This window comes from Cephus cinctus, unplaced genomic scaffold (assembly GCF_000341935.2).
Source record: "Cephus cinctus unplaced genomic scaffold, Ccin1 Ccin1_scaffold0929, whole genome shotgun sequence".
Lineage (NCBI taxonomy): Eukaryota > Metazoa > Arthropoda > Insecta > Hymenoptera > Cephidae > Cephus > Cephus cinctus.
This window is the reverse complement of record NW_014333498.1, coordinates 8,854-35,393: the sequence shown is the minus strand read 5'-3', so window position 1 is coordinate 35,393 and position 26,540 is coordinate 8,854. Positions and strand designations below refer to the sequence as shown.

The following is a 26,540-nucleotide window of genomic DNA, read 5'->3' as shown; positions in this document are numbered from 1 at the left end:
CGTCAGAACGATTTAAGAAGAAAATGTGTTAATAAATGACATTAGGAAACGTCGAACTTTTACCGAGTCCTGCATCGTTTTGCATTAGCTGCACGTTCGAATATATGCCGCTAGATGGTACTACCGTTGGCTACGTTGCCAAAGGCGTAGCCAACGATTTTTTACGATCAGCGGTACTGCGCTGTTCCTAAGAAAATTCTCTTCGCCGCAAGCAATACGTGTTTACGTCAGTGCATTACCAATTTTGCCTATACAAGTATCATTGGTTGGCGCAGTTATCGTTTACGAGGTATAAACTTTCTGAATAGTCGCACCAGACGACACAGCCAATTTCGTGTGTAGGCTGGTCGTTTACAATTTCCCCGAACTGAGTAAATTATAGTTTCCAATTGAATTACTTACCTCGGCTAAATAAGTCGTATATATATGTATACGATCCGACTGCGATGGGATTTCGTAGGTAGGAAATAAGGTATATAACCGGGAAAAGGGGGATGAAGTACGCATCGGGCCAGTTTACGGAGGTCAGGAATTTTCGGGCTGAGGTAATTTTTTTACTTGTAGCACGTAGCGAATTTCATCTAACCTTATGCCACACACGATCCACCACGATTACTCGTGTTTGCTATATACCGAGCTGCCAACCTTGTGACCTGCTTCTCTCCCGAAATCACCAATAGAATTCACGTAGAAATTCACTTCGAGTTTCGACCTCGTGCTTCGCACCAATACACAGTGCGACTCAGGTAGCATATCAGCTAAACCCCAGAAAAGGATAATCAATTTCTATACGTTTCCCAACGCTGTATCTTTATATAGATTGAATTGGGCCTCGCCGCGTTTCCTTCGCGTTGTATAGGCCGGAATGATAGAAAATCCTAAAAGATGGAAATAAAAAAAATGTACGAATCTATTATTCACAATGAATTTAGTCCGATTCAAGATGGAGCTACATGACTGGAATATTGAAAATGTATTAATTTTTTTTTTTCCGAAAGAGAAAATAACGCAAAGCTGTTCGTACACGCATTACCTTTTATCGATTTTATGGAGATTATTCGTCATCAATACGTTTTTTGCAGTCTCGTTGGAATAACATGAAACAAATGGATTTCGGGAGAAATTCCAATTTTCGTGTTAATGTCGCGTTTGCTTTATGACTGCTTTCGTTCGTGACTGTATGGTAGGGAGTATCGAGAGTATTACACGGTCTAACGCGTGCAGAAATTATTGATATTGCTGGCAATCCCGGTTCTGATAACAGGCTTGTCCTAATCGCGATTAGTATACAGTACTCACTGTATATAGTATATCGTATTAGGTATTAGAGAGCTTTCGAATTCACGCAAATACAGTTAGTCAGTTCAGTGTAACCGCATACAAAACTGGCTAGTAGCTCTATTCTCTAAGTTCTGGCGACAGTTATCCTCAGATCACGATAACTGCATTTTACTCAGGGTACGTTCCGAAATCCACTGCCGCCAGTACTGCGAGTATCCTTGCGTCCCTGTTTATCTTCATGCAATAGAGTGAGACGCAACCATGCTCACAGCGGCAAATATCTGACTACACCTTCACAATCAGTAGTAACGTTTTCCTTCATATAGGTCTAACTGGTAATAGAGTAAAATTCATTCGTCGATGTGTACCGACACTGACAATTATGGTTACGAGTTAGCGTCTAGAGCTACAAAAGTGGCGCATGTCGGTCATACGCGCATGATAAAAAAGAGATATTACAATTTTGTCGATTTTCATGAAACTCGGCGGCTTAATGTTTTTGAGGTATCCGATTCTCAGTTTGACCTCAGATTTAAAAAATTAAAAATGACGGATCCTGAAATCCAAAAAATGCGAGGATTTTCGGATTTTTATAAATCTTAAGTGTCTTAAGATTTTTGAAGTTATTGAATATGATTTTCAATCCCTTCGCCTACTACATCGTGAATAAGGGATTTCGAACAAACATAAGAACCAAGACTGAGGGCCGGGATTCGATTATCGGTACAAACATAATAAACGTCGGTCCTTGCTGTTGATTGTGGCATGCGCCGTCAAGACTTGAATCCCAGTATGAGGGGTTGATAACTAAATAATTGTTCATGCTCTAATTTCAGCTTTTGAATGTACAATACTTGGAATAATAACATAGAACATGATCCCGGAAAAATTGGATGATTTTTATATCTTTGTTTCGACATATTAGATCCGCTATTTTTAATTTTGAAAATCTGAGATCATATTTGGATTCAGCGACCTCAAAAACTGCATGAGACCAAGTTACATGAAAATCGGATAATCTTTATTTTTTCCATAATTCCCTGTGAGGTTCTTGCACTTGAACGTGACACTTAACGTGAACGTTGAATAAAATGATTTCCTAGCACGTTAAATGCACTGTCAGTTTCAATCCTAATAAACGTAAATAGGCTTGAATTAACATATATAGTACCATACGATACCTAATCCAATCAGTATAATCCTATTTCTCATCGGACTTATCGTTCCAAATGACGACGTGATTTATTGAAAAGAAAATCATAGTCGAAAGAGATTGATTGGCTTTGATTAATTTTCATCAAGTAAATTCGATTGTTTCCACCATCAATAAAAATTTCTCTGTTACCTTGTGGCAAGATGGGCGCTTTCTTTTCCTCCTGTCCCGGTAAGATAAAATACGGTATTTTGCGAGGGTCTAATTATGGTAGGAGGGTGAAAAGTTTGCTTGGCGTTAGGTGGTAGAAGGGGGCGTCTGCTGATGAGGGAAGGTAGATGGAATGTGGAAAGACGGAAGGCTATAAGGGAGCTTTACCAGCGTACCTCGGGTAAATAAATGTTTTGTTAAATCAAAGGGTGCTTCAGGGCGAAAAATCTGTTCACTGCAAATTTTCTCTTCATTAACTAGTCTTAGCTCAATTAATTAAGCGACGACCTTTGGTAACAATGCCATGGATGTGTTTTGAATTTTTGATAAATGAACCTGTTTACAATTTGCCCGGCAATGTAAACTTATAATCACTGGATGATACGCGTATGCAATGACTAATTGTCAGTGTCAACTTAATAGAAGGATGAATTTAAATACAAAAATTGTATATACTTTAAAATAAATAAAATTATCAAATATATTAATACTGGCGTTTGAGCAATTTTTTTTCTTCAGAATGATAGTTAATAAAGTATAATCTATGTGAATAAAGTATTAAATTTAAATTTAATCTCTTTCAAGAGCTATAGGGGTTGAAATCGAGAAATGCTAGCTAATAAAAGCTTCGTTTTTCCAAAGGATTGGATTAGAGGTGATTTTTATGTCAGTCAAATTTTTTCTTATTAGCAAATGACGTAACACACAACATTTTCTATGTATTGTAATGTTCTGAAATACGGAAGTGTTTTCTTTCAATGCGGAGGTGGTTTAGAAGAGTAGTAAAGATCTGTAAGTTTCTTTTACAACATAATTTCATGTTTTGGAGTGGTTTTTTCTTCAATATAGACTGTAATAAAATGATAGGAAATTGAATTACGATTTTTTTACGTCTCAGGAGTGGCTTTTGCATGTAGGGGTAGCTTGAAGGATGGGAAAATTCAGAATTTTTTTCCTTATATTGGGTACCTGCAGGTACTTTGCTAACTTCGGTTCACCGTAGTCGAGTTTGTGAAGCCACTGCAAAAGAAGTCGGTCGCTGAAGGGTTAAATTGTTCCAACTGCTCGAAGGGATGTATAATAATTTTTAGGCTTCTTCGTATGGAATGGTGCAGTGCTTTTTATTTCTAAAAAGCATATGCCACTAAATGAAAAAAGCATTCTTTCTGCAAAAATGTATTCATGCGAGATTATCCCTTAGCTGGATCCTTTGTCTGTGATAACATAGCTGACGAGTGGGGTCATTGAAGACCCCAAAGAAAATTTAGTTATAAAATCAACTGTTTTTAATATTTTGGCTTGAAATTTTTTTTGGTTATATCTTAATATATATTTTTTAAGATAAAACCTTCTGTAGATCGAGTTTTTTTCTGATTTTGAATCTGATTTCTGAGTCTGATTTTTAAATCCTGAATGTACGAGAATCGCGATTGAAAAATAGCTGGGTCAAATTGACCCCATGGATCCAGCCAAGGGTTATTGTGCGCTTGGGCAAAGTTGTGGCTTGTGGCAGTTTTGCGTATCCGCTTGTTTGTATTTTGGTTTTGTAACTATTCTTTTATCGCGACCGCGGTAAGTTTCTCTCGTTGATTGAAATTATATTGAAGTTTCCCTACCATTCTTATGTGTGATCGATTGGAGCAAAAGTTTAGAGTGTCGACTACGGGTATCTATAATGGCCTCTGAAGTACCTATTTGATAGGTAGGGGAAAGTACCGGGGAATTAACTTTGGTCGAGGAAATCCAATAGGAAAAGGTTATTAGAGACTTTTCCTTCTTTGGCGAAACCAGTCCTACGACCACCCTCGGAAATGTTCCCCGGGAAGATTATTTATTACACTTCTTGATCGCGGGACCTCTTCTCCCCTATTCGATTTGGAAACTTGGGGGTTTCAAGCATTCTAATTCACAGGAAATAAGGATAAATCTGAATTTGTTGTATTTTTAGGGGGCCTAATATAAGCTGAATCTCCATTGGGCGGGAATCACCTTAAGGGGTGTTTTTGATAAGTGTTACAGCTCAAATACTAATTAGGTGATCTTCTTTGCACCAGTGATGCTTGTTGGGAGGAATTCACAAGAAAAACAAAGACCAATATCTATAATCTATAAATTGTACGTTAAATAAAAAACATAACATTTTTGGAAAAATTGTTCTTAAATTTTGAAGGTGGTACACCGTCATAGTACTGCTGCAGGCTTTTACGTGACTTTTTTTGTCACCACGGATACATGAGGTTACAAACTAAGTAAAAAAAAATATAAAATTGTCAAAAATGAAAATTTCAAATGACACGGAAGGATCCTTAATAAAATTGCCAAAAAGAAAACGAAAAGTTTTTCCTTTTACCTCGAGTGTTCAAATGAACTATCAGTCTTTCTATCTCTCTATGTTGTTTTAATACACCTGGTTGTAAGTTAGAACCTTGGTGATGATGGGCAGGGAATTGATATACGCGTAGTATAGGGTACCAGCAATTTACTTTGATTCCGCATAGTGGCGCCACGCTCGTGTCTCTGTTAACTAATATGTTAATGGTCGAAGAGCCAGGCAGGTTTTGAACCTGAAATATACGTGTACGACAGTCGTGGATGTCTATGGTAGAGAGTTGCATTAGCATAGTGCATAAATATGCATGTAGGGTGACCGTTGGAGTAACGACCTTTGAATTCTCATGGCTTTGTCCCGAATTTATTCCCATATCTACACAGATCGACATTTACCGTGCCGTTCACAGAGATTCCTCAAAATCGACTGCCTAATGGGAAATTCGAGTATCCTCCATTATAATTCGATAACATTTTATTATTCCTGTCCCCCTGTTTTTTTATAAATTTCTTTTCATTCGCCAATTTTTATCCCCTTTTATTTGCATCCCTCAACAGTCCCTCTAATACGCATCCCACCATTTTTTCAGTCTCCTTTTTATCTCCATCCGTGGGACGTGAGTCAGGTACTCTTTTATATACTTCAACGACGTCTCCCTCGTTGACGTATCAAAGTAAACGATACCCATTTTACATGCATTGCAGCCCTCGCGAAATAATGCATCTGATAAAGTAAAAAATGCCCGCCTGAAACGAACGCGAATATTGCGTAAAAATTTATATCGTCAATCAGACGAATCTCAATACACGCATGCGACGTCTCTACGCCTGGGAATATATTTCGTATAAAAGATAGTAATGCTGTAGATTAGGCTTCAGTGTGTTTGGGGTTCTAACGAAGATAATACGTACGCATTAGATCACAATAACCTATCATATGATATTACAGGCGTCGACCGATAGCACGTGCGTCATATCACGCTGTATAGTATATAGAGACGTACACTGTCTACCATATTGAAATAGTTGCCCGAGATCAGTCAGCTGTCAATTATTAATGACAGTCTGTAATTCAATCAGATATACATACTGCCACAGGAGATATCGTTGAAGTAATTCCAAAAAAAAAATAATACATACAGTAAAATTGAAGAAGGCTCAATCCATTGTGTATACACGTAGATAATTCTATTAATGAAGAAAGCATGTCGAGGCTCGCTGGAAATTAGGTTATTTGTAAAAGCAGGAACAAAGAGTAGAGAAAATCGTTTAGACCGGCGCACTACTCGAAAAAGCTCTCGTTCTCACTTGAGTTTTTAATGTTCAAGTCGAACTGCCGATTGACATTTTCATTAGCGATACGGGACGTTAAAGCCAGGAAATAAAAATCTCTGTGTTAGAAGGGATATAGGAAGTTGGGTTAGGTTAGGTGGGTTGGTATGGCAGACGAGGGTGTATCGGTAAGGTAGAGCGTATAAGTACAACAGTAGGAAGAAGTGGGCGGGCCGGGGAAGGGGTAGTAGGTGGGAGATAGAGGAAGAAGAAGAAGAATAAGAAGTGGGGTAGCTGTCAGTAGCAGCATTTAGTTAAGAGGATGGGAGTGCTCCTGTGGGATACATTAGGTAGGTGGGCGCTATAGGTAGGAAAGAAAAGGAGATAGCGCGGTACGAGGTTCTGGACAATGTGGCAGGTAGGATTCAGTGTGCAGAAGCTTCTGGAAGGTAGAATAAAGGAAGAAAATGTGCGAGAATGGAGGTTCCACGGGTCAGCGCCGTCCGTCACAACAATACACAGCCCACTCGCAGCTAACCTTTTGTCTTAGCAGTTTTATCTAACCTAACCTAACCTAACGTGACCCAAGCCATAGCTTCAATTTGAACGACAGACATATATCGTACCTACGTCTTACCTCACGTCAAAATATACCTTCCGCTCGCTTTAATTCATTTACCTTTTTTTTCTTTTACTCCTACCTTTTCTTACCTCTCTGTTTCGTCTGCCATTCTTTCCCCTTTGTTCTTCTCTACACCGACCCACGATCTTTCACGAGGCTCGGCAACTTCTTCCCTGCACGGGTCTAGCGCACGATTTTCCTCAGAAACTTCTGCTCCCTACTTCCATCAGGCTTCCTCTTTTTTGTTTTCTTTTTTTTTTCACCAGCTTACCACGTATGTACGTACTCTCACCTCGAAATATAAAGCACGACCAGTCATCACGGTCCTTCCATGTCACATGGCGCAGTAATAAATGAGAAACGCACCTCAAAGTAAAGAAGAAAGCACTGCTGGAAGCCGCAACGTATTTTCATACAGGTAAACATAGTACGTGCGACCAACACGTTCGCGTGCACATTTCTAAATATATAAAAATATCCAGAACTATATTTTTAAAACATATATATACCCATTGTCAAGCACATACTGAACTGTTCGTACTCTCTGGCCATAGGTGTTCCTGTTCCTGTCTGCTACATATCGTACACTTTATGGCGCACCGAGAAAGAGACTGGGTGCAAGCACGGAAGCTCTCGAAACCGTTGGCCTCGCGTTTCTGTCCACAAAGCAGATTTCGAAATTGCCTGTGCTGTGATCGTAAATGGCTACAGGGTACTGCCGGGGAATGGGTCAAACTTGTTTCCCATCAAATCAGACGGAAGCTCCTTGATAACCGTACACGTGCTACTTGATAATTCATATGGGAGTGTAATCAATGATATCGAACTCTGAGGGTTTCTATAATCGTTGGAATATCCACGGGGCACTTTGGTGTCGATTTATCGACGTGGCACGAGTGCTTACAATTTTACTTACTGAGCGATCCTAAGTTACGTATTGTTTTCGTATCGAGTAAGTCTGGACTGCGAGTACACGTAAAGCAGGCACAGAACGTACCGGCTAAGCCGTACGTACTGGGTGTCTCAAGTAATTTGTCTCCTTTTAAAACGTCTCACTAGCAAGAAAAAGTAAACTCTCGCCGAATGCCTTACACTTTGGGACGGTGAATATATCTTTTTATCAGGTTCTTGTGGCACTGCAAATTTTTCACCAGGGTGTGTTTACTGCGTGGCGGATTGGTATATGGGTGTCGGCGAAAAGGCGTCTGTGCGCTGGTCTGTGGGAAAGGTTGCTGAAGGCGTGGAGATAAATTCCGGTCAAATCCAAATCGTGGTAATGCAAGACGCAGAGAGTCGTCTAAATCTTCGTTAAGATGGCCTTACTCTGTACCGGGGCCGCCTTGGGAGAATGTCTGGTTGAAAAGAGGAACAATGCGACGAAAGGCAGTCTGAGTCGCAGTCTGTGGTACGACTTGGGGTAAAGAATAAGGGGTAACTCAGGGCCAAGAAAAGTCAGCAGAATACTCGGAAAAATAGGAAGAAGACTCTGGGTAGCTACTGGTACCGTGACGTCACGCGACACGACGCCAGGCTACGTTGGATTATGCTAGTAACGTATCCACTGCGTCAGCTTCCTCTTTATCTGTCCCGGTGTGATAACGTCGACGCAGCATTTTGCATGCTGCTCGAGCTCTAGACGTAGACTGCTACTTTAAATCCAAAACCCAAGGAATTCTCACGTTTTTCTCTTGGTTCTTTATACTGGCAGATTTCGTAATTCTCCTTTGGCTATACTCGTGTAAAAATGTTTAAATATCACAGCTGCCTTAGTTATAACAGTCTCGTGCACGTCCTTTTGGTCTCGAACGAATACCTTTCGACTCAATTTAGTATTAGTCGAGTGTTTGCATTGTTGCAGTCCTGATCAAATTGGTCTACGCGGACCGTCTGGGAATTTTTTCGAGTCGAATTCAAAATCTTTGTGCAAAAATGCGTCTGACGGAGTATCAGATTGTTCGTGTAGGGCCATTTGATCAGGACCATAACGAGACTTTAACGAGACGAAAATAAACGCAAATACTTGACTAATAGACTTAATTGAAATGAAAAGTACTTGGTTGGGACCAGAGAGATGTATGCGAGACTGTTCTAGAACATCTCTGATATCTTAACATTTTTGCATGGGTACGGCCAGAGATGAATTACAAAGTCTTCCGGTGTAAAGAAGAAAGACGAGGGTGTTTCGAGACGTCTATGATAGTTTAACATCTTTACTAGGTTTGTTATTTGTGTAATATCATTTATTTACTACCTGAGTGTATTTTTGCTACAGAATGTTTTATCGCTGTATACGAATGTTCTTGATCTCATTTTTATAATATTTATTTCCTTGATAGCGAAATTCACGCCTGTTGTATTTCCGATAACGCCCGGTGGGATTAAAAATAAAATGGACCGACGAGGAGGTTGCTGATTATCAGGTGCAAGCCGCTTGAAGTCAGCTACCCTCGACAAATGAAAATCCGATGCGGCAATCTTCTCTTGGCTGGGTTGGGGCCGGCTGGCTATGGTTTGGGAATGGCGGCGGGGTAGTAGAGCGAGAGTAGGTAGGTTATCTAAATTTCGTGGGGTGAGTTAGATTTTTCCGTCCCTCTATAAACGGCTCATAACCAATTACCGTGACCGTCCCAACTCCCGTTTCTGAGAAATCCATTTGTCTTTCTCTCAAGGGATTTGGAAATAGATTATTTGCCACGACTTTCTTTTTCTTTATTTCTTCTGACATTCTTCCTCACTCTTTTTTTTTTATCTTTTTTACTACCCTCACTCTTTTTTTATCTTTTTCTTTCATTTTTACTTTTCATTCGCACCTATGCCCTTCGCTTTCTTCACTTTCATTCGGTTCTCCTCTCGGCATATGAGACTCGTGTGAATTGCGAATGACAGATCGATTAGGAAATTGCAAAGTCTCTCCGTGCCGCTTTAAGAAAGTCAATTCAATTTGGTGGGGAAGAGGAGATTGAAAAAGAAATTGTTTTTCCCGTCCCTTGTATCGTTTTGAAAATGACAAATATTTCCGAAAGAAATTATTGCGTTGTGATTTATAGCATGAAAATTTTAAGGATGCCACAAACATTATTTCATATGTCGGGGTTGGTGGGGAAAGTGTGTTATTATGTTTTCACGTAATTCGAGTAGAATGGAATTACTCGGCACAGGATGAACTTCGTTATTTTTCTTTTCGTGGTTTCTTTTCACTCTGTGATTTCAGGGTTGCTTCGTCGGTGTATGCAATTTCAGAGAAAACGTAGCTACGGAGAAGTGAATAATGTCAATATCGTTAGGTTAGACGGAAAGAGTGTGTATTTTCCTTCTTGTTAGATGATCCCGGCTTAAGGATGATCCTAAGTCCCACGTGGCTTCGTGTAAGAGAAACTACATCATGCTCCACATCCACTTCCCTCTTCATTCGACCAGACTAAAGCTTTTCATCTGGCTTTCACGTCGACAGAATTGCCGAGTCTGGCTGCTATCTTCTGTATCTCCTTTTTTCCCCTTTCTACACAGCCATCCCTTTTCTCTACTTTATACCTCCTTATCCTCTGTCTTTTCTTTCCTCATTCATCCCTGCCCTTTTCACGTTACAATTCCGTTCTGCGAATTACGTCCAGTCTACTATTTTGTCCTTTGCTATTTTTCACCAACGATTAATTCAATTAAGCGCATACCTATTGTTTACTATGTCTAAGACCGTAGATCCAAAAGTCGCAACGTCCTCAAAAGACTTGGATCCATTGCCATGAATAAGTAGTGAGTCACGAAGTAGTGAAAAAACGAAAGTACAGTTACGACTGTACGACGGTACTACGGGATATTAAAATAAGAAAATTTTTAAACATATACGAACGAGGGAAAAGGTCAGCAAGACGAATAAACTTATTTCTCGTGAAACCCAATCAGGTTCCTCGTCTGCTTTAATTTTTTACGATAGTAGAAATTAATGGAGCTGACGCAGCCTAGGTGGTTTCACATTAAAATACACACGACGACGTTCTTGATATTTCACACACGTACAAGACCGTCGATATGTAGAGTCAGTAAAAAGCCCGGCTAAAGGCAACTGCACGCTCGACCCAACCCCTCGGTACCTATAATAGATACAGTGCAGAAAGAAAGGACCGGGGGCTACGAAACCATAAAGCTGTTGGTGCGATGGGATACACGTGCCGGCATTGTCGCTCTTGCAGTTTCCATTGAAAAAGTGGCGCTTAAGTCACAAAGGGATGGCGCATCGAAGAACACAGCAGGATGAAAAAAGTAGGTAAAAAGGGACAGGGTACAGCCGTTCAAAACAACTTGGGACTATGTCGTATGTACTAGGGAATTGCGCGTGTAGAATTTGATAAGAGAAAGAGGGTCAAAATTGTAGGTTTAAGCTACGAGGCTATCTGATACGAGCGAATGTAGGGCTTTGGTGTAAAGCTAGGATAGATGGGAAGGGACCGAGAGTGTTATTAAAAAAGAAAAAGAGGTAATAAGACGGAGGAGATAATATACTGAAGGGAACGACGAGGGCAGGAAATAAAGGAGTCAACGTGTCAAGCAGACAACACAGGCAGACGCGCAGACTAGCCAGCCAAGCAAGCGAATCGCAGAGAGTGCCGGAGACACTACGGGTAAAAGCTTAATTTATAGCTCGAGTCTAAATGACCGTTGCACCGCATCTCGGCTTCCCTTAACCTTCCTGGTGTATTTCATTACAGACCCCCTTTTCATGGCTTCCACCACTATACCGCCAGGGTCATCACTACGATCCACTCCTCTTACTCCATTCTATACATCCTGTACATCCGATTACCAACTGCACGGTAGCATAGTAAGTGCTGCCGCTACTCCTGTTACAGCTACCGTAGTGCTATACCATGGGTATAGCTACAGCGCACTCAAGACTCCACGTAGTGGCTTAGTGCATCTTAGTGTAGTTTCGAGAGGCTGCCTTTACGGGGGTGCTTTTTTTCGCTTTTTATTATTATTTTTCTTAGGCGACACTATATTTTTCTTGGGGCTTTAATACCGGGGTCGTCTCTTATTGGATTAGCGGCTGAACGAAATGGAGCCTGACTAACTGAAAGGGGTAGTTTTGGGATATTACTTTAAGAAAATAGCATTTTCTTCTTTTTTTACCCCAATTGCTGTTTACTTCAGTTTGCTGGTTTTTATAGCGTTTTTTTTTTCCGAACGAAAGTTACCCCCGTAATTTTTGAGGGATCTGTTCACTAGAATCTTGGGCAATCTATTTTCTAGCTGGAATTTCGAGACACTTCTCTTGCGTTCAACCTGAACCACCCTTTCGCTAACCATTCCTCTCAGACCATCCAATTATTGCCTGGTAGCTGAGTCGTCTCTCTACCCTCCATGACGTCTTCCTCCAATTACCTGTTCCATCGAGGGGCTGTGCGCTGTCTCTTCAACATCCAGGTACGGTTAGACTTGTAATCGGAATGTGGATTACTAGAAGGGTCAGAGGGTAGCTTTATTGATTTTTCATATTTTACAAATTTCTCAGTTTTATACGCTGTCGGCTGTGGTATCTTCATTTTTTCGTATCCTCAGAGAATGGCCGTCTGGATCTCTTTGACTAGGCTGAACTACGATTCTAATTGCTCTACTGTAAAATTGAGTCGGTGCAAGAACGTGAACTCTGCTCACTGATCTGAAATGATTACAATCGTTTTGAAAAAATAATCTGATTATATTAATGTTTTTTCAGAATGACTTGTAAAGTGCTGTTGGTTTGCTATTTTGTCTTTGGAAATTAAGATTTAACGTATTAAGTATAGTATAGTAGTATATTATGCATCAAGGTTGTAAAGGAGATTATTTTAACGAGTGCGAAGTTCACACTTGGCATTCACACGAGTCACATATCTTTTCGTCCTTGATGCACATGATATTTTTTGTTCGTTTCCATTTGAAAACGAAACGCGTCTAGGTTTGACCCGATGCAAAAGTTGATTTCACGAATTTCGGAGTAAAAAGAATTTGTATATGCCCAATCGTCACCGGACCGGAATTAGCCACTTTACGCTGGCTGGACAGGCAGGAAAAGGAGTATTTTTAAGAGGGGTGCAAGTGGTGAGCAAGTGTCTCGTGGCAAAGTTTACAGATGCAGGAGAGAGGGTAGTTTTCCGAATCCCTTATATGTTGATCCCTTTCGCAGAGTTAGGACCTACGTTTAATTTCCTTCGGACGTAGGTCTTAAGTTTTCCGCTTTATCATGCACGGGAGGAGTGCCGTTTTGATCAGGTGACTTACAAACTTTTTAAAAAAATCTTTAAAAAACTGGATATTATGTAACAGTTTGTTTAGTCGAAGTACTGCACTTCATCGGATGTACTTTATGGAGGTGTCTGAGGGCATGCCCTCACCGGTGAAAATCGAAGTCGTCTTTCCTCCGAGGCGTCATCTTGGCCGTAGACTACGACTAACGACCTCTCGGTAAAAAATTGATTTGGCTAATTTTTACAATTATTTAGAAGTACTGGAATATCATTTATATTGAATCCATCCTCGTTCTCGGCACAGGCACAGAAGTAAGAATTTTGAGAAATTCGTGCAATTTATTCGTGTTTTAATTTCACGTGTATTTTATACATGAAGATACCTCTGCTTCTGTACTATTTAACGACAAGACCTACGTTACCAGGGAATTCGCAGATTATAGAACGATTATATTCTATCCAATATCCTTTACACCAACATAGGGTAGTACGAGGTGACGGGGGGGAGTGAATTGATGAACCTTCACAAAAATTGTCTCCCATAAATTATGAGGACACAAAAGATAAACTGTATAAACAGGCGATCTTCTTTGTTGAATGATCTCATTGTATAGTGCGAAGGGTGATAAAATATTTTACTTAAAACTGGGGAGAAGTGAAAAGCAATATTTAAGAACGAGTGATTCTATCATTATCAATTAATCGATAAAGAAATATTTTTATATTAGGAATAAAAAATATCTCTTGCAAAATTCCACAACAAAGGATCCAATTTCATTTGAAGTTATCATCCACGATTTGAGACGACGATATCTCTCTTTACTGTCAGATACGTGCTAAAATTGTCAATTAATTTACATTTTAAAACAACAGCAAATTCCGTACGATTCTATGTCAGCGTTAAAATTTAATCACTTTATCTCGACAAAAAGCTCCCTTATGCACGTATAACGTTATTAGATAAACATAATCAGTCGGATGACACAAGCCGTGATTGAAATATCCAAAGTGAACAAAATGACAAGGATGAATGGAAAAATGCACTTGTCAGAGAGGAGAGAACGATATAAAAGATTCACAACACACATTTCTACAGTTGAACCGATGCCCATAGCTATACGTTATAGAAACGTCAGGACCGGCGAGCATTTCATTCTGCCTCTCTCTCTCTCTCACCTCATCCAGTCGATGTCCCGGTTGATCCCCCTTTCTCTCAACTCTCATTCCACCGCAACCCTCTAGGCTCGTACGTTTCAATTTGTCCCCGGCCTCTGATGTAACCGCGCAGTCTCATTAGTCGAGGGGTGAAGGAACCAAAGTTGAGCTTCCCTCTCGCACGCCACTATTCCGCTGCCGGTTTCTCTCGCTTTACAATCAACCTTACTGCAGCTCCACTACCCTCGTCCTAACCACCCCTAACCACACCTAACCACCCTCAAACCTACCTCTAGAGCTGCCACGCTACTCGCCACGGGTAGCGTTGGGCGCGAGCAAACAGTTGTTTGTTCATCTGGACTTGTCAGATGGAATTTTGTACCTTTGGTAGCCACCTAGTGGTCATTTTGTTGTACCAATTTGTAATACGAGTAAATTGAACTTTAACGGCGTTTTCTAATTTATTTGATGATTTGTTTATCTTGTTTGCAAAAAATTAGGGGCCTCTCCCCTCGTTCCCCCTCCCCTCCCCCCCTCTCTCTCTCTCTCTCTCTCTCGGGAATAAAGAATTTACGCTACGTCACTCTTAAACTGACGTTTCTACGAGTTTGCTAGAATGGTCGCTTTTTCCCTTAGGAAATATCAGTGTTTAATGGGGATGTCTCGGGCTGGAAAGTAATTAAAGTTTCTCATGGTAAACTACCCTTCGCTCTTGATGTGAGCTGTAAGGGAGTCTGGGTGGAAACTTTGGCTTAGGTGGCGATTAGGAAGTTAGTGAGTTCGGAGCTCGTGTGGCTCGACTGCTTCGCGAGATTAATAGCTTTATGAATATCTGGGAGCTTTTTTTAGTCTTGTTTCGGATTTGCATTTTCAGAGATTGCAAGATTTGTTCGTACTCCAGTGAACATCGTAGCTTTTACTAGGAGCTTTACTATACCTACTATTGGTATTCGCCGCGGTTCTTCGTGCCTCCTCTTTCATCCTCTGGTACTTCGTAATGACATCACAGGTAATTATAAGATATAAGATTTCCTTGAGTTATTCGTTGAAATCCTGTAGGCAATTTCGAATTTCGATCTCCAAAATTTCCATTAACCACCCTCCCCGAATAGGCAAATCCGTTATTGCCAGAACGACTCAATCGGAAATGAAATGTGGAGAGCAATAATCGTTGTTGTTATCGTGATTGTTAATTATTTTTTAATCATTGAATTTTTAATTGTGAACTTTCGAATGTCTTGACAAGTTTGGAGATTAGGTATCGATAAAAATGTATATTTTCTTGAAATTCTATTATCACCCACCGTGTACTTCGACTTCCAACCGTAAATAAGCTCTAGCTAGTGGTTAATTAACTAGAGACTCATTAGCCCGTGTCATTAAGAAACAGGGAAGTGTCGACTTAGCACTTCTCGAAGGTTTCTCCGCGAAAGCTCCAAGATATCTAACTTGTCAATCTATAATTAGCCAAAATTTAAGGGTGGTACCGTCTTCAGAAAATTCAATAAAATTGTATACCGTAATCACACGGGGTGCAAAATATTATCTTGACGTTTTATTCCACCCTTGTGCTAGGCTGTTATTTAAATTCTCAACCATTATCAGATCCAGTTAGTAAATCACCATTTCAATCTTGATGTGGTTACGTTATGGTCCACTTCGAAGGATCGATAGGAGGTTGCGACTCTTGCCCTAGGAAACTTCGGCAGAATTGATCTTGCTCGCGCAGCGGCCTTCGCCCGGCTGGTCAACCATCTCACCGATATTACCCGATGTTCAAAATACTATATTAATCCTGAATTCAAGATTGATCAATAATCCAAAATTGATCCGCGTTAAGTCATAATGCAAAACAGGGTCAGATAACCGGCTTGGATAATTTAGAACAATTAATTAATTATGAACAGCCCTGTAGGGATGCAGAGGAGCCAATAAAAGAGCCAATTAGCTCTACCGACATATAACAAAAATTGCGTAATTATATGAAACCGTATTGGCGTGCAACGCATTCTTTGCAAATTCATTCCGACTTTGGGAAGCCAATACAAATCGCAATAATTCATTGCGTACGTATATACTTGACTGTCAGTTTCTAGTTCAGGGGATGATCTGTGTACCTACTAGTCTTTTATCAATGTATCGTTTCAACCTATAGAGCGATTTCTTCACAATTCAGACTTCATACTAAAATGGATACTGATTGATTATATTGTTAAAAAAAAAAAGGAAGATGATTCTATGCTTCCCATATTGTTGCAGAATGGCCGATATTACGTTACAGCAATTAGCAACTATAATAGAAAGTTCCAAAAGATAATTCAGTCTGATCTGAGTCAGATTTACCCACATCCCTGCATAATTACTGGGAATTTTATGAAGGGGCGCGAGATAAGGATTCTAGACTATGAGACTAAACCCTTAATAATGTAACAGCGAGTAGTAGTTTAAGTTGGATACGGGATATTTATCCCTAGCAAAATTTCCTATTGCCAATGGTTTTTTTCTTCACTTCAGATAAGAAATATATTTTCCATTGATTTCCATTAATTTGCCACACGTTACTCTTGACAAAAACCCATTGGCAATGGAAAATTTCTTACGGGTATTTAGAGGTAAAAATGTAGAACATTTCATATGGACTCAGAGAGATGGAAACTTAATTGAACGCGTGTCCGATTTCTTAATCCTTGTATTTTTTGGATTTTCCTTATTCAAATGCCAAATACTAGGGACAAGTGTATGGTCTCCTGTGCGGATGCGAGCAATTTGTTTTAGCCGACGAATGAGTACTGGTCGATCGAAGAGAGAGCGATATATATATATATATAGTAAAAGAGAGAGTGAACGAAGTGCATTCTAATAAACTTTCGGTACCACTCAATAGGATACTCATTTACTCGTGTAAACACTTTTCTACTGATCGACCGGATCGCAGCTACGTTTATACAGATGGGGGCTAGGACTTGCACCTGACGTGTGGGTGTCTTTGCACGTTTACTGGCCGCGTCGATTTTACGAAATCCCCGGAAGGTAAATGGATATCCGGTTAGCGTGATGGTCTCAGTCGCCTACGCAGTGCATTCTGGGCACTTGAATAACCCAGAGGACGATGATGATTTTCCAGTCGGTACATCCTCGAATAAATTCGTACCGGGGATCGATCGTAATTAACTCTGCGAATGTGAGAAAGAGGGCGAGGTGGAGGATGGGAGGAAGGAAGATCAAACAATGAAAAAAAAATAAGAGAGGGAGGGAAAGAATTAACGGAACTCGTTGTCTAGCTTTCGTTGCTCTTACGGCGCAACGTTAAAAGAGGATTGGCGTAGAGAGTAGAGATTGAGAACGAAGGTGGAACAGAGAAAGGGGTAGAGAGTAAAGAAGAGAGGTGGATAACAAAAATCGAAAAAACTCAGCCACTAGCAGCAGGAACGCTTACGAATGAATGGACGTTAGGTTCCCTTGTTGTCTCCGGCTGAGTGCGGTTTTCCACGTGATATAGGAGGTATATAATATGTATATAGTAGATTCTAGTATATAGCAGTATATGCTGTATATGTGTATATATATTTACCCAGAAGAATACCGTGTTATAGAGTGCATTTTCTATGGGAACATGACTTGCGTTTCTGTGTCCTGGGTCATGGGAAGAGCTAGGTGCACTGCAGAGCCATACAAAATTGTACAGGCATCCAAGCATTTTGGATCGAGAAGAAATCAGGCTGAATCTGGAATTCCTCGAGAGATATTACTATGTTAAATTTTATCGATTGTAAATTCTCTGGACAAACTTGCATCATATGTAATAGGGGAGTAATGAGGTGCGTTTTTAGAATATACGTAAGACACGTAAACAGTCCGTCTACTAGTTCAAAGTGTTTTTTTTTTCACAGATTGAAAACAATGAAGTCTCAAGCCACACGTTGGCCCTGCATTAAATTTTCTTTTCCACCAAGTGTGATACGTGCATGGCTTTGCACTTGAATATATTCTATATATATATATATATATTTTAGCATGTGACTATAGTACGGACTTATAATGACGACTAAGAGCTGTACAAATATACTCAAATATTTTCTTCCATATATCCATTTATAATGCATCCACATAGAATATATACAGTATAGAGAAACGTGTCTTTGTCAGTGGGTTGTAGCACACCTGGAGGGATACAATCTCTATGCATGAGGTTCACTGACGCTACAGCTTCCTAAGTACACAGTACATGTATTTGCATTTCGGTCTTTGTACCAGTACTGTCCCTCTTAGTGGCTCTAGGTTCTCTCGGCTCTCTCATATTCTCTCCCTTACTCTCTTACTCTCTTACTCTCTCTGTTCCCTTGTTCTCCATGGCTAACGCTCTCGATCCACTTCCACTGTTTCTGTCACTTCTACCTGCACTACCTTTCCACTAGCTTCAGCTAGTTTCACCGTGATTCTCTGTGGTTTCCATAGTAAAATACCTAGCTGATAATACATTTATAAACAGCACATTTTATAATCGTTAGACCAAACGTGCTGTTGGCTTGTGTTGTTTTCAATATAAAAAATTGTTTTCTCAACTTAATAATGTTACGTTGCTCATAGAAATTGTGAAAATATCGTAGGTGATATGTTTAACAATGTCTGTAAATATTGTTTAGTCGGTTCGTCGCTTTTCTTGCAAAATTTGAGCACGTGGCAGTAGAGTCAATCCGTATAGAGTCAGACAGTGGTATTTCGCATTGATATTGGATGGCATAGTGCTTGGCTTTAATGGGAAAGATAGGCATTGTTCACAGAGCGATGCCGGGTGAGTACAGTAGGGTATGTAGGTACTGCGCCAGACGTGGGGCTGGATGGCAGCAGTTTGGCCAAGAGGTTCGGATGCAGCTGCAGGAGTCCTTCCTGCTGCAATTGCAGAATCGTGGGGTGATCGCATCGATTACACGTATCCCTATGCTCATGCATTGGCTGAAATGCAGTAGGAACATTACTGCACGAGCAAGAGAGGCCTTACCTAAGACAAATAGAAAATTTAGAGGAATCTGTTAGGCTAGGTAAAATGTTTAAATAATATAGAACTAATATAGTGGGATAGCATTTTGGACCTGTTAGATCAATAGGTGGGTTTTGGCTACGTCGTGGGAATTTATGGGTTATGGGACATTTTTGTCAGGTGTTGGGTTGATTTTCTGTAATATTTTGTATCCATTTTCCTCGTGGGAACGTTACTTTTCTTTAGATGTATATGAATTTTTAAAGTTTAAAAAAATGTACATAAATTCTGTTCTAACGGTTAAATGCAACTTCAATCCCGGATGCATTGTGCTTGGTGTGCCAGACACTTATCGTTGTTGGATGTGCGCATGCGCACGCGCGAATCTCAAGATTCAATTGCAAAAGGTTTTGATCGCTCGAGCGAGATGAAATTTTGGTCGTTCGGGATTCTCTTATTCGTATGAAATTAAGTGCTGTGCTTGAATCTTAAGAGGTTAGGTTTGATTTTCATTTACTCGCACCTTAGATCATTTGTCTTTTCACTGTTTTTTTTTTTTGATTCGTTGATTGGCTCTTTGGCTTATTGTCGTTTACATTACGTTTGGTACTGTCGTAAAGAAACTTTATAAAACTGAAAGCGTCTCATAACGATTTTCACTTGAACACGGGCTAAATGGGGGAACGATTCAAGAGGAAATATAAATATTCGATAATGGCGCCGGCGCGCAACGTAAACCAGACGATTGCTGAATTACGCGAACTGTCCATTTCACTCCTGCCAATGCGGGAGCCGGGAATAAAGAGAGGAAAAAAGGAAATAAATAAAAAAGCAGGACAAGTAAAATACCGACGAAGATTTTTATCGAGGGGAAATCGTTAGTTTTCTCAAACGGCAATTCCGTCATTCGCAGACGCCATTATAAGCGTGCCTGGCTACGCAATGGAAATTCTACAAAACTACAAATAAAATCGCGTGAAATTTATTAAGACGAGATGCAATCATGGTTATTAAAAATCATCGTCATCAGATCCTCGAGGAAATTAATCGAAGGGAAAAACAATATCGATACAATTTCTTTGTTCAAAGCTGATTTCGTAGATCACGGTGGACCTTTATTGATGTAGGAATCAGTGTCTCTGTTTATCTTTCTCTCTTCCTTTCTATCTGCAATCTATCTCTTTCCTCGTAACACTTGAACCGTATAGCACGCTGGTTGTCACCCTCTGTATAAACTATGCAGTCCCAATACATTCTCCGTAATTTCATTAGCAATTGAAATTCCTGGACAATTGACGTGCTGAATTCAACCAACCTATTTGCTCTGGTATATATATTTATCCGTTGGAAATGCCAGGGTTACCCATTGTACCATTGGCAATTCCACTTGTAAACTTACGGTGAGCCCGCATCCTCTTATCCCATTCTGAAAATTACGACAGTGCAACGAATTTCCGGAATTTCACCAGGCGGTATAATTAATTCGTTCCCGGTGAAATTATTGCAAAAATCTCCCCATTCCCGTCCCCGAACCTTTTCAATGGGTTTCGTTCGGTGCACTCCGAGCGCGGATAAAAACAGAAGAATTGAAAAAAGAAAAAGTCCGTAATCTTCGGTCCGCGCGCCACGATGATCGGGAACGAGCTCGACGAACAATGCCGGGGCACAATACATTGAAATGAGAAAGTTGGTTTGCATTGTTGGACAACCGCAGCAGAAATCCCTGGTCTGTTCTGAAGGTGTAGGTGTGTAGAGGGGAGGGCGGGGGGTAAAGTTGGACTGGGTAGGTAGCGGAAACGGATGAAAAAAAAGGGTTGGGACATACTAGCGACGGCCTCGTCCCAGGCGTCGACTGCTGGAAAGAAAGAATAGCAAACCATAGGATGAGAGTCGGATTCCGCGGTGGAAAACGGTGATGCTGCTGGATTCCTTCCACCCCTTCTCCCAACCACAATTCCTTCTCTCTTTTTTTCATCCCTTATTTTTCCACCGGCTACCCGTGGCCCTTCTGTCCTTCGCCCAACCTCTCTTTACGTACGCATCAGTCCTCTCCCTTTTTTCTTCTTTAATCCTTCCCAGGTCCCTTCGTTCTACGCGCTACATGACGGTATTTAATCAAGGTACATACGTCTAGTACATTTTCATATACATATACTTATAACACACTCTCCGCGTCCTGAAAGACCGTAACCGATAACGGAGCTATTGCATTGTTACCTTGAGAGTATAATTAGACGGACAATTATTGTCATCGCTCCACTGTTAACATTGCCGACTACTTCCATCTTACAACATCCATTTGTCATTTTAAAACGAGTCGTGTACATTATTATTATCCACAGTACATTTGCAGCTGTAAAGAGCCTGTAAACGGTATATTCCTTGAATTTAATAGCATCGCCAAGTATGTTGACATCGTCATAGCTATTCGCAAGAGTAAATTCAACAAGTGCACAAAAGAGACATTCATCAATGTTGTCCGTTGCAATTGCCCTTCGGTACATAATCCCAGCAGGAGAGCTTGGGCCGAATAAAGAAAACGTCTAATGACGAAGTGGTAAGAGGCCATTCTACCACGGCAGTATATAATAATGACCGGTCTGAAGTGCATTCGAAAATTCACTGGCTCATCAGAATATCTAAACAATGCCGAGCTATCACTCGAGTTTCTCTCCTGTACGAGTGGTGCCGGGTTGAAGCAAAGGGTGTAGCTACTAGCTACTATAGCTAGTAGGCAGTAGGTACTGTACGGGGTGCACGGGTACGGTACGTCATGGAACGTACAGTACAGTATAGTGCGATACCTCGAGTGCCCTAACCCTAGTCAACTCTTCATGTCAACCAGGGAGAGTTCTGAAGCTGTACACTTCCGCTTGGCCGCTGAAGAGACCAGACAACGTACCGTCGGCCATCTGTATAATGGGTTGCGTCAACATTCATATACTGGGAAATTTACCCTCTTGTGCGCGAACCGCCCTGTGGACACGCTTATCTTTCTGCTACCCTCTTCTCCCTCTGCTTGTCTTTCTTCGTTGTTTAACCCTTCTATTTTATTATTATCTTGAGCTTGATTGAATATTGAATTTTCTTATACACCAATTGCTTGCGTATTGGATATGAATATGGGTAACGAGCTAATGAGCAAGAAGAATATAAGTATTGCAAATCCTACGGTATACCTCAGGCTCGTGTTTTAAGGTACTGTCCATATGCTCGTACAGGGCTATGGTTATTAGGCATTGCTCCACGTTATATGCGTTCGTGCAAGCATTTGTGTACCTAAGCCGGTATGCTAGGCGGGTTGGATGAATTCATGATTTAGTATAGTAATTATAGTCTGCGTGTCCATAAATCCTAGTGTTCTTGGTACTATTACTTGTGTGTGCTTATAACGTCGATTTTGATAATGGCAATATTTGAATAAGGGAAGTGTCGACGGTAACGCGTACTGTTTTCGCTGTAGTAGAGATAGTTACTTTAACTCTGCTGAAACTCGGTTGTTTCAACGTATAATGTTAAATTGCACTTGGGTTTTATCCACTGGTAACCTCGGTCACAGTGCAACTGCACTTGTATTTGAATTTGTTAGGTTAATGATGTATACAGGTGCTATTAATCTATTTCAAAATTTTTTCATAGCCCAGCTGGGATATATCGAAATGTTTTTTATTTTACTTTGTCCCGTGTATTTAAAAAAAAAAGAAGATAATAGTAAGGTAAACGTTTGCAAGAAGTATGTAGCAATAATTATCTTTTGTTGATAACTTAATACGTTGACATGGTAAGTTTCACTGCTCCTATAATAAAGAGTGTGATCATTAAGGTAAAGATTTTTGTATTAGTCTGCGACATTTGATCTCTTTTGTTGTCGTGAAATAAAAAGTTTCAATTTACTACGTTACACTGCAGGATTTATTTTTTAAAGAAAAAGATTACATGGTTTCTCTTACGTACAAGTTTTGTATTATATATTGAGTCATAATGCCATATTCTGAGGTTACCGAAAAAATAGTAATTTTGTAGTCATACATTTTCTTTATATCGTTTGTATTTTTATTAGAATAATATTATTGGTGCTCTTAGTACATCACGCGATATAATTATTTTTCGATATATTTTTGATTTCAGGTGTCAGTGCTTCCTACGAGATGCAAGGACCTAGCTTTGTGGCGGAGCCACTCTCTCGAGTGGAATTTACTAATGTCAGTGGCGGCAGAGTAGACTGCATCGCCAGAGGAAATCCTGCACCGACTGTCGACTGGATTGCTACTGATGGTGGGAGTATTGCTAGTATACCCGGCATACGTCACGTCCTGGGAAACGGGACTATATACTTTCCGTCGTTCGAGGCAGAAGCCTTTAGACAGGATGTTCATTGGGCGATTTATAAGTGTTCGGCTATTAATAGCGTGGGCGCTGTTGTTAGTAGGGACGTCACTGTTCGAGCTGGTAAGTTAATAATTAATATCTCACGTATTTGAATACTGGTTGCGGTATATTATAAATGTATAATATCTTTATTTTATGTCAATTCTTCGTATCGCAGAAACTGTAGGTTTTGAGTGACGTGCCTGTAAGCGACGTTGTGTCACGACTCACGTAGTCGTAGGACCTGCGCGTACAATGGATATTGTTCAGCAATATGAAAAGTTAATATTTAACTTCTCCAGCGCAGCTTTTCACTTGTCCTCGTTTATTATGTTTATTATTTATTTTGAATTTCTCTTTGGCGAACTGTACTTTAGTTAATGGTTAACACAGCGAATCATTCTGTAATTAATTAGTGGCTACGAACTTCCAGCGCTCACTCGCAGTTCCGTTCTGAGAAAGTTTTTAATAATCGAAATTGACATTTCAATGGAACCCGTGAAGTTAATAGACTGATGCATTATATGCGATGGATTTATCAAGAAGCTGAAAATAAAATACAGTGAATTTACACGGTTTCAGATATTTCGAAATTTCCTGGGAATTTGTTTATTGATATTTAATCCGATGAGGCATCCATAGTTATCAACTACCAGCCCGATGAAAAACTGAAATTATCTCGTTTTCCAAGATTCTTCTGTCTTCTTCCACTTCACCCTTTGCCCTTAGAAACTAAATGCCTGTTGATTCAATAGAGGATATATGTGGTTTTTGCCCTTTTGGTTTCTTTCATGTAACTCTCGAACCTCCTACATTTTCATTCCCCATTTCACATGAGTATGGGTATACATATATACAAGCTTTAGGCAAGCTGTACTACAACGCGGGCTATGAAAAGCTGATGGATTTGAGTGGCTGAAAAATTACTAATAATTTTTCAAAATTTCAATTTGGTTTACTTGTCGATCACAATACAGGCATTCGTACGCGCCCCATATAGTTTTCACGTGGGAAATTTGAAAATCTTTATGGACCATTTGTCGATCCACGGCACTCTTACTGCACGCGTTAACGACAAGCCTCCCTAGTGCCAAAGCTTGTCGCCTGCATGAAAGTTTGTCGACTACCGTTAATTTTCTCCTGCGAGGTGGGTCGTCGTGCAGTAGTCAGAAACTCAACTCGCCACCCCTTTACACACTCAGCAAACATCCCTCAGAAGTTTATACCCCGTAAACGGAGTTCCTGCGGCCTTAACAATTACCCATGACTCTGAGTTAATTCCTGTTTGCAAAATTTTGCGGGTGGAAAATGCATTTCTGCTGACAGAAATGCATCTCATCGTGATCAAGTAATTTTAGGAATTTTTCTTATCCATTCCTCCAGGAACTACGTATTAGGTTCATGTCTGGACTAAGAAACTACATTCTCCCTTCAAGCTTCATTGCTATGTTCCTTCTATTTGCAAGAGGACAGTGAACAGTGACAGTCCTGCCAGAAACTCCAGAGTTCTCAGGCTAAAATAAATATGATTAGGCGCACGTGTGACCCACGAATATATGGACGGAATAATAACTAGGGTCCTTCTACTCCGTCGAATTTGTCGGTGTGCCTCATAGAATATGTGATCCTTCGAATCGACTTCTTTAACTGCTAGTAGAATCTAAAAACAATAATGCGTCTTTGTGCAAATTTTTTATTTTACGTCACCTTGGCCAAGAGACGTTTTTCCAATGTAAAAAACTTCATTAATCATCTAAAATAACGCGTTGGTGAAATTTTCTAGTTTCTTTAATATCCCAATATTGGTAACACAGTAGTGTCATATTTCCAAGCGCTTTTAATATCAACGTGATTGCACGACGTATTGAATTATTATTTTCGAAATGCAACAGTAGCACTGTTTGTTCAATGAAAACAAACCTTACACGCGTGAAAGTAATTTAGAAAAAAATACACAGTATCAGTTCGCCAAGAGAGTAAACGTCATATCAAATTAATAGATGACTTGCTGATGTATATACCTTACTATACTGTATGACCGTATGTATATGTACATCACTTTCGTTTTTTTTTTTTCATTTACACGAATTCAATCTCATGTATAATTCCGACACTCCACCTTGCCTTTCTCCGTTTAGGAGAACGTAAAAAAAAAGGGAACGTTTACGACTTCGTGGTCTACACGTTTTTCTCTCATTTTCTTAATTTGATGAACCGTATAGAGATACAGACATGTGCATATGTATATACCAGAGAAGTGAACGTCTACTGAGCTTGATGATAAAAGGAATAAAAAAGGTGTACAAATGTAAAAAATATGTACTATTCTCAATTGATACAGATCAATGCAAACTTTCAAAAATAATCATTCCATTTTTCCCGTGTAAAATTTCAACCTATCAGTGAGGTCTCAGAGCAGTCTCGCGTAAATTTCTTTAGCATCGAAAAAGTATTTCTGATCTCGATTGAGTATGAGTCAAGTCTTTGCATTTTTATAGTCCCGATCAAAACACTCAACTTTTCTAAGATTAAAGATCTTTCGGTAAAAATTCATTCAACAGAAGTTATCTGGCTGTCCACGAAGTGCGATTTGATTGTGGATGAAATTTATGAATTGTTCAGATTCCATTTTTTACTTTTTTTTTTTTTTTTTTTTTTTTTTTTTTTTTTTTTTTTTTTTTTTTTTTTTTTTTACCAGAATGTTGCTTTCTGTATTCATTGTGCGAATGCCATATAGTTTCTCGTGTGGAAAGTTTCTGGACCAGTTGCAGGTAACAATAAGAATTTTCGCCGTGAATTCGATTTTCACCAATTCCAAATTGAATTGTTCCACCCGTTAAACGTCTTGAGGCTTATCGAGCATTTTCACGGGACGATGTGCGAGGTGGAAAAAAGACGAATAGGTATTGGAAAGGGGCGAAGAATCGGACTAGCTGGGGGGGGGGGGGGGGG

At 39.9% G+C, this 26,540-nt stretch overlaps 1 protein-coding gene across 1 annotated transcript in view; it reads left to right on the top strand.

The window, feature by feature from the left end:
- Nucleotides 1-26,540, top strand: part of LOC107271216 (Down syndrome cell adhesion molecule-like protein Dscam2) — a 54,850-nt gene that overhangs the window by 23,014 nt on the left and 5,296 nt on the right. The window contains exon 2 of the mRNA XM_015746935.2: nt 23,349-23,669. Coding sequence (XP_015602421.2) covers nt 23,349-23,669 — 321 coding nt within the window. The remainder of the gene's footprint in view (nt 1-23,348; nt 23,670-26,540) is intronic.